This window comes from Cervus canadensis, chromosome 29, assembly GCF_019320065.1.
Source record: "Cervus canadensis isolate Bull #8, Minnesota chromosome 29, ASM1932006v1, whole genome shotgun sequence".
Classification (NCBI taxonomy): domain Eukaryota; kingdom Metazoa; phylum Chordata; class Mammalia; order Artiodactyla; family Cervidae; genus Cervus; species Cervus canadensis.
Genome location: NC_057414.1, coordinates 34,074,266 through 34,091,500, shown reverse-complemented (window position 1 = coordinate 34,091,500; position 17,235 = coordinate 34,074,266). Strand labels below are relative to the sequence as shown.

The window sequence follows — 17,235 nt, the reverse complement described above, 5'->3', positions numbered from 1 at the left end:
TAATAATAATAAAGGAAACAGGCAAGTGAGAGAAGGAAGAATACATTAAAAATCCTACTGCACAAACTCAGATGGATTTGTCCTCATAAAAAGAAGAAATGTTATAAGAAATATTAAGATAAAGCCAGCAGGGCATTCCCAGGCAGTCCAGGGGTTGAGACACTGCAGAGGGCACAGGTTTGATCCCTGACAGGGAGACTAAGATCCCACATGCCACCAGGGATCAAACATCCCACATGCAGTGCAGCAAGGGAGGGAGGGAGACGTAGAGAGCAATAAAGCAAGCAGCTCTCATGGAATTTAAAAACATAATTACAAAACTCACTAGAAAGGTAACAATAGGCAAAGGAATCACCCAGATTACAGACTATAAAGAAAAAGAAGCAATCAGAGGAGGTTTAACTAGTTATAGTTTTAAAAAACATAAAATACAGTGGAAGAAATCATTACAGAAATAATGAAAGATTACTTCTCTGAGATCAAAAAAGTCACAAGCTTTGAGGTTGAAGGAACTCTTCCTCTTTTTTAATTTTTTAGGTGAAAAATGCAATTCAAGCCCAGGAGTCCAGCCCGCTGGACCAATTCCTGCCTCCGCCGAGTGGTCAGTGACCCTCCAGAAAAGGAAGCCACCCACTCTCCGGGGTGGAGGGTTGAAGCCGTCACCACGAGTAATGCCAGACCAATGACACACGGAGTCCTGGTGGAAGTTAAAGTATTTATTGATGTGTTTAAACTCTGTACATTCTCCACAGATCAGATTAAGGAGTTTGTAGGTGAAGTTTATCTGTGCATAGTGGGAAGAGACATGGATGGGTAAAGGGGAGGAAGAAGAAAAAAAACATCACAGGGAAATAGAAAAAAAAGATACACCACAGGTTACCAGAACCTTCTGAATCAAAAAAAAAAAAAAAAAGGAAAAGAAGCAGCTGTGAGCAGCAACATCAACTACACAAGCATCACAGAGACTCATGTGAACGAAACGAAACTTTTGGAGCTTCCATGGGGTCTACAGGTCATTTCGTGTACAGCTTGGAACCTCCACCTTCCACAGAAAAGCAAACCTCCCCGGTCCTCCCTGGGCCGCTGGCCGTCTCTTCTGCCGTCTCCTCCCAGTGGATGATGCGGACCAGTGCCTTGGCGGGGGTGGGGGGCCGGGAATTACCCAGAGAGGAAAACAGCACATCTAGACATCACTTGGGAAGGACGTGCGTGGTCAGAAGCTACGGTGAGTCAACAGCAGACATACGAAGGATGTCGGGTACCAACAACAGGCTAATGTCTGTGGAAGAACTGGATTGAGAAGGAGCGCAGCAGTGGGCCTGCTCTGCACACACAGGCTTGCGGAGAGATGCTGAAGCGCAAATGCTTGCTCTGAGCGCCTCTCTGGTGACAGGACTTGTGTGAAGACACCCTGGTACCCAGCGGTGGGAGCACCAGACCTCCGAGAAAGGGTCCTTCAAAGGAATTTTGAGAGGGGATGGTGATGTACTTTAAGGACCAATAATTATGGCTCCTGATTCGGCTTCTCAGCAACCTTCTGAAAGCCCATTTAAATGGAATACTGCCTCTTCTTCTTTTTTTTTAAATAAAAACCAGGACAGTGAGCCTTAAAGAGTTGGTTTACACAGTGCAGCTGGAACAAACGGCCTGCATGTAGCATGTTCAGTCTATCATTGACAATCAACATTTTCCATTTCAATAGAGAGCATGTGTGAGACGATACAACAGAAGTGAGATTCCTGATTAATTTAAAAAAAGAAAACTACATCAGTCAAATATCTGCAATAGATCATTTGTTCATTTAAGGTTTATATATCATATATTGTTATATTAACATTTTTTCGCCCATTTAAAAGAATGGAAATTGTGACTCTACAGTAGTACTTTATAGTCTTAATGCTCCAGGAGATCTGAGTGTCGAGGAACTCCTCTGGAAGTCACTGTCGGTCCATCGTCCATCCAGACCTCTGGACGTCTGCTGCCCGCCCAACCTCCCTCCACTGGCGCTGCACTTCCCCTGCTTAAATCTGCATCTGCTCCAGGTATTTGTACGTTGGGTTTTCGTAGCCATGGTTCTGCATCTTGCTCAGGTGACGCTCTTCTGGGGTGAGCATCGGGTCGACCTGGAGGAACAAAGATAGCGGTCACTGTGTGAACGTAGGAGAACATGCCAGGGCGTCAGAAGACATGAATTGTGTGATCCCCGGGGATCACGGGGATGGACCAGACACGAGCAGGCGGTGAGGACCCAGGAGGAGAAGAAAGAAAAGAGGGTCAGGGGGCTTCCCTGGTGGTCCAGTGGTTAAGAATCTGCCTTGCAATGCGGGGGATACAGGTTTGGTCCTTGGTTGGGGAATTAAGATCCCACATGCCGCAGAGCAATGACACCCACACGAAGCAACTACTGAGCCCTCGTTCCCCAACAAGAGCTCTCGTGTCGCAAAGACAGATCCCGCACACTGCAGTGAAGACCAGGTGCTGCAACTAAGACCCAACGAAGCCAAAGAAATAAAAAAGGACAATGTGGGAGGTACAGGCACAGGAGCTGGGATGGAGAGCTCCGCTTCCAGTGGCAGGGTCTGGGAAGGGGCAGGAGGCACCGCATTGGGCTGCAAAGGTGGCAAGAAGCCCCTAAAGTGGCCCAAGAAGCCAGCCAAGGAGATGGACGAGGAAGGTAAGGCATTCCAGCAAAAACAGGAGGAGGAGCAGAAGACACTTGAAGAGCTAAAAGGGAAGGTCATGGCGAAAGGACCCCTGGCCACAGGTGGAATTAAGGAATCTGGCAAATAGTAAGCTGTTCCTTGTGTCCGAGGCAGTGATGACCCTGACTTCCATTCCTGTCCAGACATCCGCATTTCCTGCCGGAGCAGCTGCTTACACCTCTAGGTAGGATAAAGTATTGTCCTGGAACATTTTGTACCTTTAAAACTTTTTATAAAAAAAAAAAAAACCCAATAATAAAAGAAAAGAGGGTCAGAGAGGCCAGCCTCCTGAAACCTAGAGTCCACGTTGGAGGGAACGGTGAGCTGAATCTACAGCAAGTCTCTGCTCTGCTGTGTCTACAAGGGGCGGCCTGGGCGAGGGCGAGCTACACCAGCAGCAAGACCAGATGACCTCAGGTCTCCTCCAGCTCTGGAATCCTACCACCTGATCAGTGTCCAGCAGGAGGTGAAACCAGATAACTAAGTGCATTTGGACTAATTTTCCCAAGCGCAGTCTATTCCTTACCATATTCATTTTCTGGAATCAAGACACCGTGGGCCTTCCCAGCACCCACTAAAAACTAGTGCTAAGTAAACAGTTCTGAATACAAATGAGCAAAAGATGGGTCAGAAAACAATCTGGTCTGGCTCTTTCTGAATTTCCTGCTGCTTTTTTCCCCCTATTGAAAAATAAGAGTGTTATTCCTCTTTCATATTTTTAAGACTCGGTTCACTCACACAGCCACTGTTACCTGATCTGTCCTATACCTACCTGGTTTGCTCCATAGAAAACAAGTCAAAAGAAGCAAACTAATAATAAATAGATATGAAAAAAGTTTAAAAAACCAGTATTAGCAGTCCTTCATTCTCAAACATCTAATACACCTGGAAAAAAAAGGCAAACACTAAGGAAACAATTTGAGAAAACAATTTTCTCAGCATAAAATGCTCTTACGACTTCCTCACGTTCACAGTCAAAGCCCAAATTAACGTTAAATGTTGGTGACAGCCCTTGTGTCTGGATCAGCTTAATTCAGCGGGGTCTGACTGCCAAGACGGGAGCAATAACAGTGATCAAGCTGATGCTCGGGTCCTGTCCAGCTCGCCGATGGCTCACCTCCACGATGCCGTGGCTGATGCTGCCGTACTGCCTCCTCCTCAGCATCACGAGGCTGATGACGATGATGGTGGCGATGGCCACCGCGATGACCAGCAGGCCGATGAGGGCGCTGCTGCTCAAGCTGAAGTCCTCCCGCAGTGGCCCTACAGACTCCTGCAGCAACACAACAGACAGGCCACAGGTGTGAGAGACGACAAGCCCACAGGGCCGCCAGGACCCTGCTGCCCAAGTAACCATCCAGGTGGGGAGGGCCCCCATCCTTTCCCTCCAGGGACAAACCCAGGTCTCCTGCTTTGCAGGCTGATTCTTTACCATCTGAGCAACAAGAGAAGCCCAAGAATACTGGAGTGGGTAGCCTATCCCTTCTCCAGCAGATCTTCCTAACCTAGGAATCAAACTGGGGTCTCCTGCATTGCAGGTGACTTCTTTACCAACTGAGCTATCAGGGAAGCCCTTCCTTTCCCTTCATGGGGATGCTAATCTTTCTTATCTGAAAGTACAGGAAAATGGGGGACGAGGGACCTTGGTAACAAAATATCAGGTGCTGCTCCGTCTTCCCCTGTACTGAGAGGGCGGGAGAGGAAACAGCCAAGGCTGACCTGAGACCTGCCATCAGGTTTTGGAGCAAAACACATACCGGTTCTTCCTCGAGGCCTCCGACTCTCTCAGCGTTGAAAATCATCTCCTTCACGTCCAGGGTCTCATCAATGACCTGAAACGGTGGGAAAATGTCACCAGCTGAGCGGGAGGGGGAGTTTAGCATATAGATAACTACTTCTTTGCTGCTCCACATACCATTTGATGGAGGGAAACACACACTGGATGGACACCCAGTAACCCATCAGTTCTGCCATGTTCACCTAGGTCCACTCACCAAACCCCTTAACAAAGGAGCAGGTGTGGGTGCAAAATTACTGTATAGCAGTTGGTCTTTTAAGAAACAGCCTCTCACATTTGTTCATACCCTTAGTTGCAAATATTATTTTCCACTGTAGAGCAAGAGATGAGCTACTGCTGAAAGAATTGCTCCGTCTCATACTCAGATGCTGAAGAACAGAGCACAACTGCGGGGGCAGTGGGAGTCCGCCCTGTGCTTCTCTATGGGCTCGGACGCGTGGAGGTCCACAGGGGAGCATCTGGTCGTTCTCAGAGTTAACTCGGACACGGAGCAGGGAGAAGAGGCTCACCATGTTTTCATCCACTTTCTTCTTGCTGTTGATCCCTTTCTCCTCGGCCCCGATCAGTCCTCCGTCCTGCTCTCCCAGTGCGGATCCTGTGTGCAGAGAGCGCAGCTGTCTCCCAAGGTGGGCTGACGTCACGTCCGCCGCACGGAAGCGGCAGACTCCCTCCTGAGGGTCAGGGAGCCCCCAGCGCATGCCCCCACCCCCGGCTCTCGATGTGCTACTTGCTCCCAGCCTGGAGGATGCGCTATGCTCCACAGGGATGAGGGACACAGGACCGATGGGTGTCATGTGACAGGAAGAGGATGTGGTGCTCACTGTGTAAGCTTTCAGGAGAGAACGCGCTTTGAACTACAAATAGAAACTGGGTCCAAAGGCCTTCCAGCATCAAAAAACCCTTGACCCCTCTGTGATACCATCAAGCACCTACTACCCCCCTTGCTCCTTTGCCATCGGGGCTCCGAATGGAAGAACTGTCACCCCTGCACACCCACCTGGAGCACCATCCTTCTGCTAAAACACCCTCCCTCCCCTCGTACCTGCCCATCTGTCCTTCAAGCTGCAGATCTTTTGGGGAGACATTCCCAGGTCATGGTACTTAAAAGTCACCGTGTGTGATGACTGGTCTTGTTCTGTCTCTCACTACGCTGTAACCCTCCTGGGCCTGGATCAGACCATCACACCCTGAACAGGAAGGAGGCATTCCCTACACAGGGAGAATTCTAACACCAGGCTGGACGGCACCTCTCCATAAACAGAGCAGGAACGTCAACTGTCCTCTTGTCAAGGTCAGACATCGCCTGAGCCAGCGTCACCTGCGCGTGGCACTCCGAACGACAGCGAGAGGAAGAGTGAGGTGCAATCCTCTAGTTTTAGCTCTAAAGCATGTGACTTCTAGCTCTCTTTTGAGTGTCTGGTTAATAATAACAAACACAGTGCTATATAGATGCCTGTGACCTGAGCTTTTTACAAATAGATCAACCTGGCAACACACTTGGCATTCTAAGGCGACCATGGCAGGTGAGTCAGATGCCGATATGGGTATCTACAAAGCTCTGCTGTCCATGGGCTGCCAGCGGCCCAGCCACAGAAAGCTCTCCAGCTCACAGCCAGACTTGGGCTGGACCCAGAGCCTCCAGTCACTACACTGCAGCTTTTGAACCCCCGGCTAGATGACATTTCACTCATTAGAATGCAGCCAGAAACCAGGCAAATTTCCCCCCAAAGCTTTCATTTTAAAAGAGTCTCAACTTGATTCAAGGGCGAGTTAAAGCAGGGCTGGCTTCTGTAGCCTCAGAACGTCAATGAAATAGTAAGGCTGTATTTCAGTGCACTGATGCTCATGACCAAGCCCGATCAATTTGAACTGCTCCTCCCATCCCTCTCTCTCTCATCAGAATTTCAAAGGTCCTAAGGGCAGGATCCTATTTGAAAAACGTGGCACCGAACCAATGGACTTAAAGCCCTACTGTCTTAACACATCTTTGGTGGTACAACCCTTGTGTTTCTTAAATGCCGACCAAAACCACTTTGGTCATATAGAATGAATAATCAGGCGATGTTAAGAGACCAAAAGTTAGCGTTTAAACTATTCCAGTGAATAACAGCTGAAGCATAAAGGTGAAAGCCAGTTAGACTTTTAGAAAATTCGTCTTCATCTAAATACATGCGCAGCTCAGAAGAATGTCCTCCAGTGACGGAGAGGAACATCCAAGGGAATAAAACCAAGCTCACACACCCTTGTATTCTGAAAAACAACACACACACCACCTCCAGTCCTTCCGCCAGGGCACAGCACACAGCAGTCTGTGTGTCCTTGTTGACAGAGACTCTGGAGGCTGGGCCACCCACCCACCCGGAAATGCTGCAGCCACACTGCATTCCATGAAATAGAAGCACCATGGACTCAGAAGACTTGAGGAAGCCAGGTTCAAATTCTGGCTCCTCTACTTCTTAAGCTCATGACTTAACTCATGGAAGTTGAGGCTTCTTCAACTGCCTAATCTAGAAAAGAAAGTTAAGACCCCTACCTCCAGTGTGTGCAGTGGGTTACACGAGATCAAGGTTGCAAGCATGCAGCCTGTGCCCACATGCAGTTATCTCTGTCTGAAAACTGGACACTTATTACATCAGAAGTTCACTTGTCTCAACCTGTTTCATCCATCAGCTTCTACTATGTCCTAAGGGATGCTACATCTCAGGGGACATGAGACAGCTGGAAACAGACACCTGGGCATGGACAAAAAGCAAGGGACAGCTAAGAAGAAAGGCAAAAGATGCAAGTGGGAGCGGCAGAAAAGAGCGGTAAAATAAAATGACTCTCCACCTGACCACAAGTGTGTTTTTAACTTCTGCCAGCAATTGGCAACTAACCCGTTTAAACTGGATATACTTTTAAAGTCCACCCAGATTAAAAGGGTTTATGAAGAATCTACTTTGGTTGCTTGGTATTCAGGTGCCGGAGGTCTGGCTGCGCCGGCTCCCCTCACAGCCACATCTGAAGGGATGAGGTGGAAGAAGTTAGTGATGGGATGAAGCAGAGCATGAAACTTCTGGGCAAATGCAGGGGATGAAGGCCTTAGAGGGAACATCTATGACAAACCAACCTTTCTTCATTGGGTGGTACAACTCCGGCTGAGAGTCTAGCAGAAAGGAAAGCAACAAAAACAAAACAGCACAAGAGGAGATTAAGGAAAAAAAAAATGCCTTCTTTCAAAATTCCTACCTTAGACCTTCTCTGTAACATAAACAAAAAGCATGCTTCCTTACAAAAGGGGCCTGCGCTTCCCCATAAGCAAACAGCATCGTAAGAGCTACAGCAAAAGACTGGAGGGGAGGGAAAGAAGGCAGGTGGTCTTGGGTCTTTCGGGGGGGGGGGGCAGGGGGGCTCCTGTGAGATTTCTACATCATTTAGCTTAGCCCCAAGTTATCTTTCTGAGAAAGTAACAGAAACACAAGTTAGTCCTGGTCGTGGTTTTCCAAGGAGACAAGGTCCTAGTTCACAAATGTCTAAGATGCCCCCGCCAGTAACAAGCTATGAAGCAGGGACCCTGGCAGCCCCATGGGTGGGGGGTCTGTGAGGGCACGGCTCGGGAGTGAGGTGGCCCCTCTTTGTCCAGCTCCTTCCTCGGATTCTCTTGTACTATCAGAGGCTCAGCTGTTCTGAGTCGGCACCTCTGAGACAGTTGGTTTAGAAGACACTTGTGTTGGGGTCTGGAGGCCGAAATGGATGCCTTCTTTCTCGGGCCTCCATGGTGGCATCACTGGATCTGGGCCCAGGACTCAGGACTGCGTCAACTCAGGCTCCAGTCCTTCCTCCCCACCTATGAGCTATGGGACCCTACGCAGACACTGACCCTCTTTAAACCTTGGATCCCCCAACAGGAACACTTCCAGTCCCTTCCTGAGAGTGTTATTTTGGGGAAGATAATATACAGGAGAGCGTCCACATACAGAGGCTGGAGTGTGCGGAGGTCCTGGCAGCAGTGGCTACTGTTTTTATCATCACCGTCATCAGCCGCGACAGCAGCAGACAAATAAATGGAAGCTGACTGCACACCCTGGCCTCAGGGCCTGGGATCGGCAGCCTGTTTATTTCTGGTACAGACGCACGGCTCTGAGAGCCCACTGCAGACCTGGGAAGCAGCAGGGAGCCTCCCATCGCCTACTTCCCAAGACCGTGAGGAAAAGGCAAGGACAGCCTAGGACACCAAAGTGCTACTTAAGTTGCAAAGGGGCCTCCACGTTTAGGCCTCAAACACTGGAGGCAGCTGGTGGACCTGGACAAACTTCCAAGGTTCTGAAGGCACCCCAGTTGGAAGATGCTTGGTGGACCCCATCCCCTGGCCTGCCCAAGCCGTATAGGGAACACAGCCCCCCCACACTCCCACCACTCCCTCCGTCTGATTCCCATTTTCTAACCGTGTCCCTCCCTGCCCTTGGCCCCACTGCCGGGCCGGCCTGTTCTGTACACGCACCTTCGTTCTCAGGCAGGGACGGGAAGGGGTGGAGGGGGTGGAACGGCGGGACCTCGTCACTCTCCTCAGAGCTCACCCGCACGTCCACGGGGGTTTCTGAGAAGGAGGAGCTGAACTGGTCCATGTCGGCTCGCTGTTCTTGAAGCAGTTCATCTGACAAAGACAGACGCCCAGAAGCCATGTTTTCAGAAGGATATTGTTTCCTGGCACGGGACAGCCTGAACAGGACTAATCTGGTTGGATGCGAGCTCTGCTTAAAGGGGAGTCTCACCAGTTCACAATTCAGGCCACAGCCTGTTCCTTTCACCTGAGGGTGCACCTCTGACTCTGTCGACTGCAGAACCCCAGCACTGGGAACCCCCGGGCTCCTTCCTGAGCACCCCTCTCTCCTCTAGCAACTCACTCGGATGAAGTGGTTTCCTCCAATGACACAGTGGTAAATACCATCCATGGATCACAAACCCCACAGCTGTGTCTTGCACCTACAGCCCCGAGCTCTGGCTCATCCACCTGATAGCCGACCACTTACTGTCCGACGGCAGTTTCCATTTTAACAAGTGCAGACCACGCTGTACCTCGGCACTATTTGGCCCCACCACTCACTCAGCTGCTCACGAGAATCAGGGCATATCCGGTGCTTTTCTTCCCCTCACCCCCTGCCCCACCCACCCTATCAGCACATCCTGTTCACCCTTCCTCTGAAAGGCACCCTCACGACCACCCACCCCTCCAGCTCCTCCGTTCCTGTCTCAGGGTACTCAGCCAGCCCGTCTGCCCTGGATTCTTACGACTGCTTTCTGGTGACTTCCAATTTTCATCAACCCTTGACACAGCAACCTAGTAATGTTTTAAAAATTCACATTTTTTTAAAAAAGCATAATCCAGATAGAGTCACTCGCTAGTTTAAAACCCTTGAGCGGCTTTCTGTTATCCCAGAATAAAGTCCAAACTCCTTGATTTCGCTAAAATCCCTCAACTTCAGGCTCTGCAGTCATCACTGCCTGTGCTTGATGTTTTCCTGCTGGGGGTCTCTGCAGGGAGGGCTCCTCCTCATCACTCAACCACCCCCCCTCACTCCACCCACCCCTGCCCCAAGGCAGCCTGACCACCAGGCACCTCCCTGGCCCACCCTTCCACCTCCAGCACAGGACACACCCCCCACAGACACTCATCTTCCTGTCTCTTCTCGCCTCCTACAACGTGAGCTCCCAGAGGTCTGTCTACCGGTGCACGCCCCACTCTGTGACACACAGTAGACAGGACAAACGTTTGTTGAATAAATGAAGGGAAAGACCAGAAGAGGGAGAGGAAGTGAGAATGGTGTAAACAGGTGCCTTGAAATATACCAGCAATTACAGAGGGGAGGGTAAGAGGACCCACACCCAGTTCCTTGCAATTTCACACCCTAGATTTCTCTTCCGGTAACAAGAGTCAAGGTCAGTGAAACTCAGGGCTCTGTGGCTGCCAGCCCAGGACTTGACCACGTGGGCCTGTGCGCACTAACGCCCAGCCTCCTTTCTCTAATCTGGCACGGTCTGACCTTGACGCCCAGAGCTGGCACCCACCGATTTCCTCTTGGATCTCGTGGGCCACATACGGGACTTTGTAGAGCAGAGAGAGACTCTGGTTCCGCCGTTCTTCAATCACATGGAGATGCGTCATCACCTGCGAGCACGAGGTGGGGGAGAGACTGTGTCACCGGAACAGCCGGGCCTGCCGGACACCCACACGCTCTACAGAGGCCTCTGCTCTCCAGCAAAGCAGCTGGTCAGAGGGGCGCTAGGACCCCCTCCCCCATATTCACTGATCACTGCGGTGCAAGAACGCGTGGTACTGACTCTCAGTGACTTAAGGATTCATCCACAGAGTGCTCCAAGTTAAGGGAAACTTTCAAAAACTTTAAAAAATGTCATTACCCGACTGTATTGTCAAAAAAAAAAAAAAGAACCCTGATTTGCACAATCAGACACTCAGGAAGGTTTTTCTGAGTGAAAGAGGAAACCAGTTGGTCAGTTTTTACCACCGGCCAGACTAGATGAAGTAACGAAAGAATGAAATCACTGGTTAAAAAGTAGATTTGGGGGGTGGGACCATTCGTGGATTTTGCTTAGTGAAGCAGCTGCTTGAAATGATTATCACTGTGAGCGAGAGAACAGGTGATTCCTGTTTAACTAAACGGGGCTTTCCTGGTGGCTCAGGTGGTAAAGAATCCGCCTGTCAAGCAAGAGACAGGTTCGCTCTCTGGGTCAGGAAAATCCCCCTGGAGCTGGAAATGGCAGCCCACTCCAGTACTCTTGCCTGGAAAATCTTATGGATGGAGGAGCCTGGTAGGCTACCGTTCTTGGGGTCGTAAAGAGTTGGACACGACTGAGCTACTTCACTATGGTGGAAATAAGATTTGGGCTACCTCCGTCCCCATGACACAGTGAGTGTGAGGCAGGTGGCCATAGACCACACAAGGTCCTCAAGAAGGCTATTCCCACCAGTTACACCTGCAGCCACCAAGCTGTTCCTCAAGAGGGCGCTCTGAGCCAAATGGATTAATTATGTGGGCTTGAAGCCATTAACGTGAAGGGTCAAAATGAAAAGTTAAATGGAGAGAGGCTTTTATTGTAGATTGATGTCTCTCTGACCTTTAAAAGCAAGGATGAAAGCAATTTAATTTTACACTTGCCATTCTTTCAATCAAGTAAACTGATGGGAAAGCACCAGAGCTGAGTGCCTTAGAGAAAAAATGCAAATGGAAGGGAACCATCAGCTGCCGGGTCTGGTCTCAGCAGCGGTGACACTGTTGCAGTCAGAGGATGGTTTCCATGAGGACAAGACCGATCGCAGGCCGGGACACTGGGCATCAGGCTTTTCGGAGGACTCCGGGAACTGCAGAGTGAGGGGGCGGCAGCCCATCACCCACGCCTCAAACCAAAGTGCACATGATCTAAGAGGCTCAGCATGTTCAGGGTTTTCTAGTTTACATAACATGACAGGGAACAGGCAAAAGGCTAGTGTAATCTGGGGGCTGAGCTGCCCCAGAATTAAGGGCTTTGAGCAGACGGTAAACATCACACAACAGAGATGCTCTAAGAAGATGCTTCGCCTCCCTGGGCCCTCACTCGTGTGGCACCTGCCTCCTGGCTTGAAGGTTTATTGACCACACTGACCGAGGTCTCATCTGTCCTTCTACTCTAACCACATGAAACACGGTGTTTCTCTGTAAAATACTACCCAATAGTCTAGTTTTCTTTAAAAAGAAAAAAAGAAAGAAAGAAATGTGATTAAAGTAAAAAAAAAAAAAGTAGACCTGAAAAATTCTAACCTCTGTCAGGATGCAAGCTTTCCCCACCTGAGCTTCCTGGAAGCTGCCCGAAGTCTGCTGGCCTTTCCTCCTTCTCTCCTACACCGTCCACCTTCAAACAAAGCCTCAGCTCCAGGCCCAACAGAGGCCCCAGGCCCCCAAATCCTTCCCACTCTTTAGGAGCCTGATTTCTTTCACTGGCTGAACACTCAGCGGCCAGGGTGGGCTCGTACGTTAAAGGACAATTCTTCTCTATCTTTACAGCTCACATAAGTAACACCACACAACCGTGAGCTGCTCAAGGGCACACAAGGATTCAAGTGTGCGGTCAGATACTGGAGCAGAACCAAGCAGCGAACGGGGCTGGAGGGGAACCACCCAGGGCCTCTGGGAAGTTCCCCCACAGTCACACCACACAAGCAACAGGAGGCGGGAGGGACAGGTCCCCAGCCTGTGCACGCCAAGTCCCCATAGCCTGCAGAGCACTAGATTTAGAATACAGAAAGTGGTAGAGTAAGACCACTTATATCATTTCAAAGCCCTCTAGGAAAACTAACAGGCGAACTGTTTTAAAGGAAGCTAGTGGTCTTGTAGGCAAGTTCATTTCTATGAACACAAGAGTAAAACTCAAGTTCATATAAAGACAAAACCAGAATGAGAAGGCACGTCCAGAAACAACCTGCTTTCAACCTACAAACAAGTGCAGAGACTGGTGGGATACAGGAGGGGACAAGAGGAGGGAGCTAACAGCATCTAAACAACGGAACTGAACAAGAGAGTCCAGTTTTTAAGATGTGCTCGATATAGAGTCGGCCAAAATATTCGTTCAGGTTTTCGTACCATCTTATGGAAAAACCCAAATGAACTTTCTGGACAACTCAATATTTGCCTAGAAAGAGATTTTAAATGTTAATTCTGGTGGTACCCTTAACCAGTAATAAACTGAAAGAAACTGACTTATCTCGTCAATACAACTATCCATTTCTAAACTTTCAGAAACAATTTAAATAGAACATACTTAATATTAAAAAGTATGGGAAACATATGTTTAAATTAGTACCTTTAGCAAAACCCAGCTCTTGTACCTACTGTCCCTCGAAATAAAAGGTCATTCTCCGAGGACTAATTACAAGCTGCGCGGGCCAGAGCAGTCTCGCCACCGTCCGCCCTACCTGGGACCTCATCTGGGCCGCCTTCTCGGGGTCGACGGCCAGCACGTGCTGGTAGTGACGCAGCGTGTGGAGGCGGTCTTTGTTCTCAGCGCGGACGTAGCGCCGCAAGGCCTGCAGGATGCGATGGGGCTGCAAGACAGAACGGGGCTTTTCACGTCCAGAGACTACGGAACTGAAAACAGGCAGGAAAATGAAGCTTTGAGAACTCACTGAGAATGTCAGCCTCAGCAAGGCACAGGAATGAAACCTGTACTTGTAAAAGCTCTCAGTTACCAAGTAGTAAGAAGCTACCTTTCTAAGTAAGGTACCAAAAGCTAATAAGTTCCACAGTTACAGAGGCTCCTCTACAGACAGTATTTCCCAGAACCTCTAGCCGACTTCCTCTTCTAGCCCAATCTATGCTGTTTCCTGAGTTCAGCATCTGATGCTGCAAATACAAGCCAGGCTATCCCCGTGTCACTCAGGAAAGACCTCACTTGCTTAAGGAGGATACAGACAAACACCCTGTCCCCCCAGAGCAAGGCAAGTCAGAGCTGAGGGATCAAGTCAAACAGCACTGGCAGAAAAGAGCTGTGATATAAACTTCCTCATCGTCTGATTTAAAATAGAATTGGTTCAAAAGTCTTCATCCATGGAAGGCATGTTTTTATTCTTTGGAACTAAGGCTACTATAAAAATGCAAAAATTGGAGAACTACCAACTAGCACCCCGAGGTTCTGCTTTTCCAGGGGAAGCTGTGTCTGCACCGCCGGCAGCCCCAAGCCGGAAGTGGTCCCACACGGGTCCCACACAGGCCACCCTGGGCTTCAGGGCTGGGCGTGCTCACCCGCGGAGGGTCGGACTGCAGGGCCGCCAGGTAGTTCTCCAGCGCCACCCGGCGGCGGTCGTTGAGCATGGCCTCCACACGCGCCAGGTGCGTCTCCACCAGCTGCTGCTTCTCGCTGGCTGCCTCCTTCTCCAGCGCCTTCACCATGGCCTGGAAGTGCTGAAGGAGAGAAAGAAGGAACCACGTGGGATGCATGCGCCTGTGGGCGTGCATGCACACGGGGGCGGACCCCATTCTGCCTCTCTGTGCCCAGTGCCCCTGCAAGAGGCACAGACGCGGGGGAGCAGGGGTTGGGTCTGAGGGTTCTTAGAGGTGACCTTGAACCTCGCAGGGGTTGAAGGCACCAATCCTCCTTGGTCAAAGAGCCTGTGTAACTAACTTACAGTCGGCCCTCCCTATGGGCAGTCCTGCATCTACAGATTCACCCAACCATGGAGGGAGCGTTGCTGTGATGTCTACCACTGAAAACATCTAGGTGTGGGGGGACCCTGTGTTCAAGGGCTGACTGTACTTCTCCATCTAACCAGAGCACATAAATCTGGGTGTCATGCAGGTTCCTCAGCACCTTTAGGGACAGAAATCCCAGCACACCAAGCCCAGGCCTGGCCTCTCCACATGCGCTGCGAGAAATGGAAGGCTGTCTTTCCCACACTGTAACAAGGCACCCCCAAACCACAGACCAACGGGGGACAGGCTGTGACCCACAGTCCAGCCCCAGGGCAGGCGATGCTAACCATTCATACCACGTGGTGAAGGGCAGGCTCCCTGCAGGTGCCAGGCCAGGTCTGCAGACAGAACTTAAGGCTGGGGAGCTGGGGAGCTGAGACCCCCCCACAAAGAGGCACTGGCTATGCATAAAGGGACACTCGTGGGTTTTCTAGGTTACTGGTGACAACGCAAAGGTGATTCAACATCACGAGCAGAGATTTTGGCTAAACATAAACACAAGCTGACCTAAACAGCAACCAGTTTCATGAGTCCCAAAACAGTCCTGTCAATTCCTGTCAACGCCCTCCTCTAGTCAAGGGGAAGGCAGCTGCTGAGGTTCTAAGATTACATTCTTACATCCAAAGTTAGAGATGAACTGGTATCAGAGAGCTCTATTTTCTGCCTTTGACTTTAATTAAGTCTGCCAAGGGAAAAAAAAAAAAAAGCATTCACTACTGCAGAGAGCAAGGCACAGCCTAAGAAGGACGATGCCCGAGGACTTGCCAGGAGAGGAGAACAAACACAGCTGAGCAGAGGTTACTTCTGGGCACGAAAGGTGTGTGCGCTCTGCCCTGGGTTTTGGTTTCCCTCCACGGCAGGTGAGCAACTCCAGAGAACACCACTGGGAGGAAAGACAAAGCAGGCCAGCGAAAACCTCCCTGTGACATGAGCTTTCAACTAAAAGGGGGTGTCTGGCTCTGACCATATCCTGAAGGGTCTGCCTGGGGCCCCTCCCTGGAGGACATGTCTCACCTGAATGAGAGTCTGCCTCTCTGCTTTGGGGAGGTTCTTCGCTTGAAGTTCAGCCTCTTCCCATTCCTTCTTCACCTGGAACAAAGGTCAAAGCCACTATGACCAGATAATCACTGGATCAGCAGTCTCATTTCCTAAAAATACTGCGGGGCCCTGAACATGATGTGGGAAGACGCACAAAGAGTGCGCGGCCTACGCGCCCACGAGCTCAAGGTCTGTTCCAGGTCGGCTGCCTCAGAAGACGCTGGCGTCAGTGCCCCCCAGGGGGAGCCCCATTTCACAGCTGCCTCGTCCATAACCTCGGGGGTGTTATTTGCCAGACTCTGTGCCTCAGGCTCCTCACAAGAAAGGGGAGGAGGGCTAACACCCACTTCTCAGAACAGTAGCAGATTTCTCCCAGCATACAAGCCAGCACAGGTGATGTGAGGCTGCTACCCAGACCTGGCAAAATTGTCCCTTTTCAATTTTCTTTCAACCCTTCTGAGTAAGTCTAGGAGAAAGCTGCACTCCCGTGGGGCTCCTGTTGTTCTGACGCAACTCCTTTAAGGAAAAGAAACCCAGAGACTCAGACCTTCAGCAGGCAACAGTATCTAGCCGGAATGTTCTAACACTGCTTTCATCTAATATATGTTAGTATGGTTGCCCTGCTCTAATGATAAATGGTACTAGCTTTCTACTTACAATATTGATATAGAATTCCTTTCTTCAAAAATAAAAAACTTAAAAAAAACAAGCAGAACGTAATGTTGACAAGAAGTGCCCCCGGCAGAGTGGAGCAGTAGAGCCCTCGAGGGGTGACCCCCATCACGTAGCTTCGGGAGGGGCAGGCACTGATCCCGTCCAGGGGCCAGCCCCGCTCACACTCACACGCCTCACCTGAGGAGGTGGTGTCCCTTTGCTTCAACTACGAAGCCCTGACGCCACCAAGGGAAGGGACCAAGGCTTACCCTGTCCATCCGGTTGCGGTGGCGGATCTCCAGCTGCTCCTTGGCTTTCTGGAAGCGTGCGTGCTCATTGTCGTCTGCAGACGTCTCGAAATACACGTCGACATCATTGGTGGGCAGAGGAGTTGGGGGAACTGCAACAGAACGACCGGAGGGTTCTCTCCGGGGCCCGGCCCGGTGCTGAAGCTGCACGGTGCTTGGGGACGAAGCCCCGCTGGGCCTGCTGGAGGGACCAGTGTGAGTCCCTCAAGGTAGTGGCACGCCCGTCTGGCGGGACTCCGCCCTGTCTTCTTTACCCCAAATCCAGCCGCCAGGCCCATCTGCACCCCCGGTACCTTCAGAACCAGCAAGGTTCCTACTCGGGACTTCAGGGGCAGAGAAGGGAACACTTCTTACCCTGCCTCAGTTCTTGAAACCTTAAAACCTAAAACCACCTACCCGACCTACCCATCTGGTTACTGAGTGCATCTGACCAGAGACGGGGCTGACGGCAGACGTGCAAAGGCGCTGCAGGGCTCAGGGTGCCTTTTCTCCAGCTATTTTTAGGTCACAATTCACGC

At 50.5% G+C, this 17,235-nt stretch overlaps 1 protein-coding gene across 4 annotated transcripts in view; it reads right to left on the bottom strand.

The window, feature by feature from the left end:
• Nucleotides 1–701: 701 nt before the first annotated feature.
• The window catches only part of APLP2 (amyloid beta precursor like protein 2), a 61,229-nt gene continuing 44,695 nt past the window's right edge, over nt 702–17,235 (bottom strand). For 2 of the 4 annotated variants that reach the window (XM_043451160.1, XM_043451162.1), the window contains 11 exons: nt 16,679–16,809; nt 15,732–15,806; nt 14,271–14,429; nt 13,445–13,573; nt 10,546–10,645; nt 8,981–9,133; nt 7,610–7,645; nt 5,010–5,095; nt 4,460–4,534; nt 3,820–3,975; nt 702–2,123 (listed from right to left, as the gene is read on the bottom strand). In XM_043451160.1, the coding sequence (XP_043307095.1) occupies nt 2,022–2,123; nt 3,820–3,975; nt 4,460–4,534; nt 5,010–5,095; nt 7,610–7,645; nt 8,981–9,133; nt 10,546–10,645; nt 13,445–13,573; nt 14,271–14,429; nt 15,732–15,806; nt 16,679–16,809 (1,202 nt within the window). In that variant the 3' untranslated portion in view covers nt 702–2,021. The remainder of the gene's footprint in view (nt 2,124–3,819; nt 3,976–4,459; nt 4,535–5,009; nt 5,096–7,609; nt 7,646–8,980; nt 9,134–10,545; nt 10,646–13,444; nt 13,574–14,270; nt 14,430–15,731; nt 15,807–16,678; nt 16,810–17,235) is intronic. The other 2 variants (XM_043451161.1, XM_043451164.1) reach the window with 1 other exon arrangement.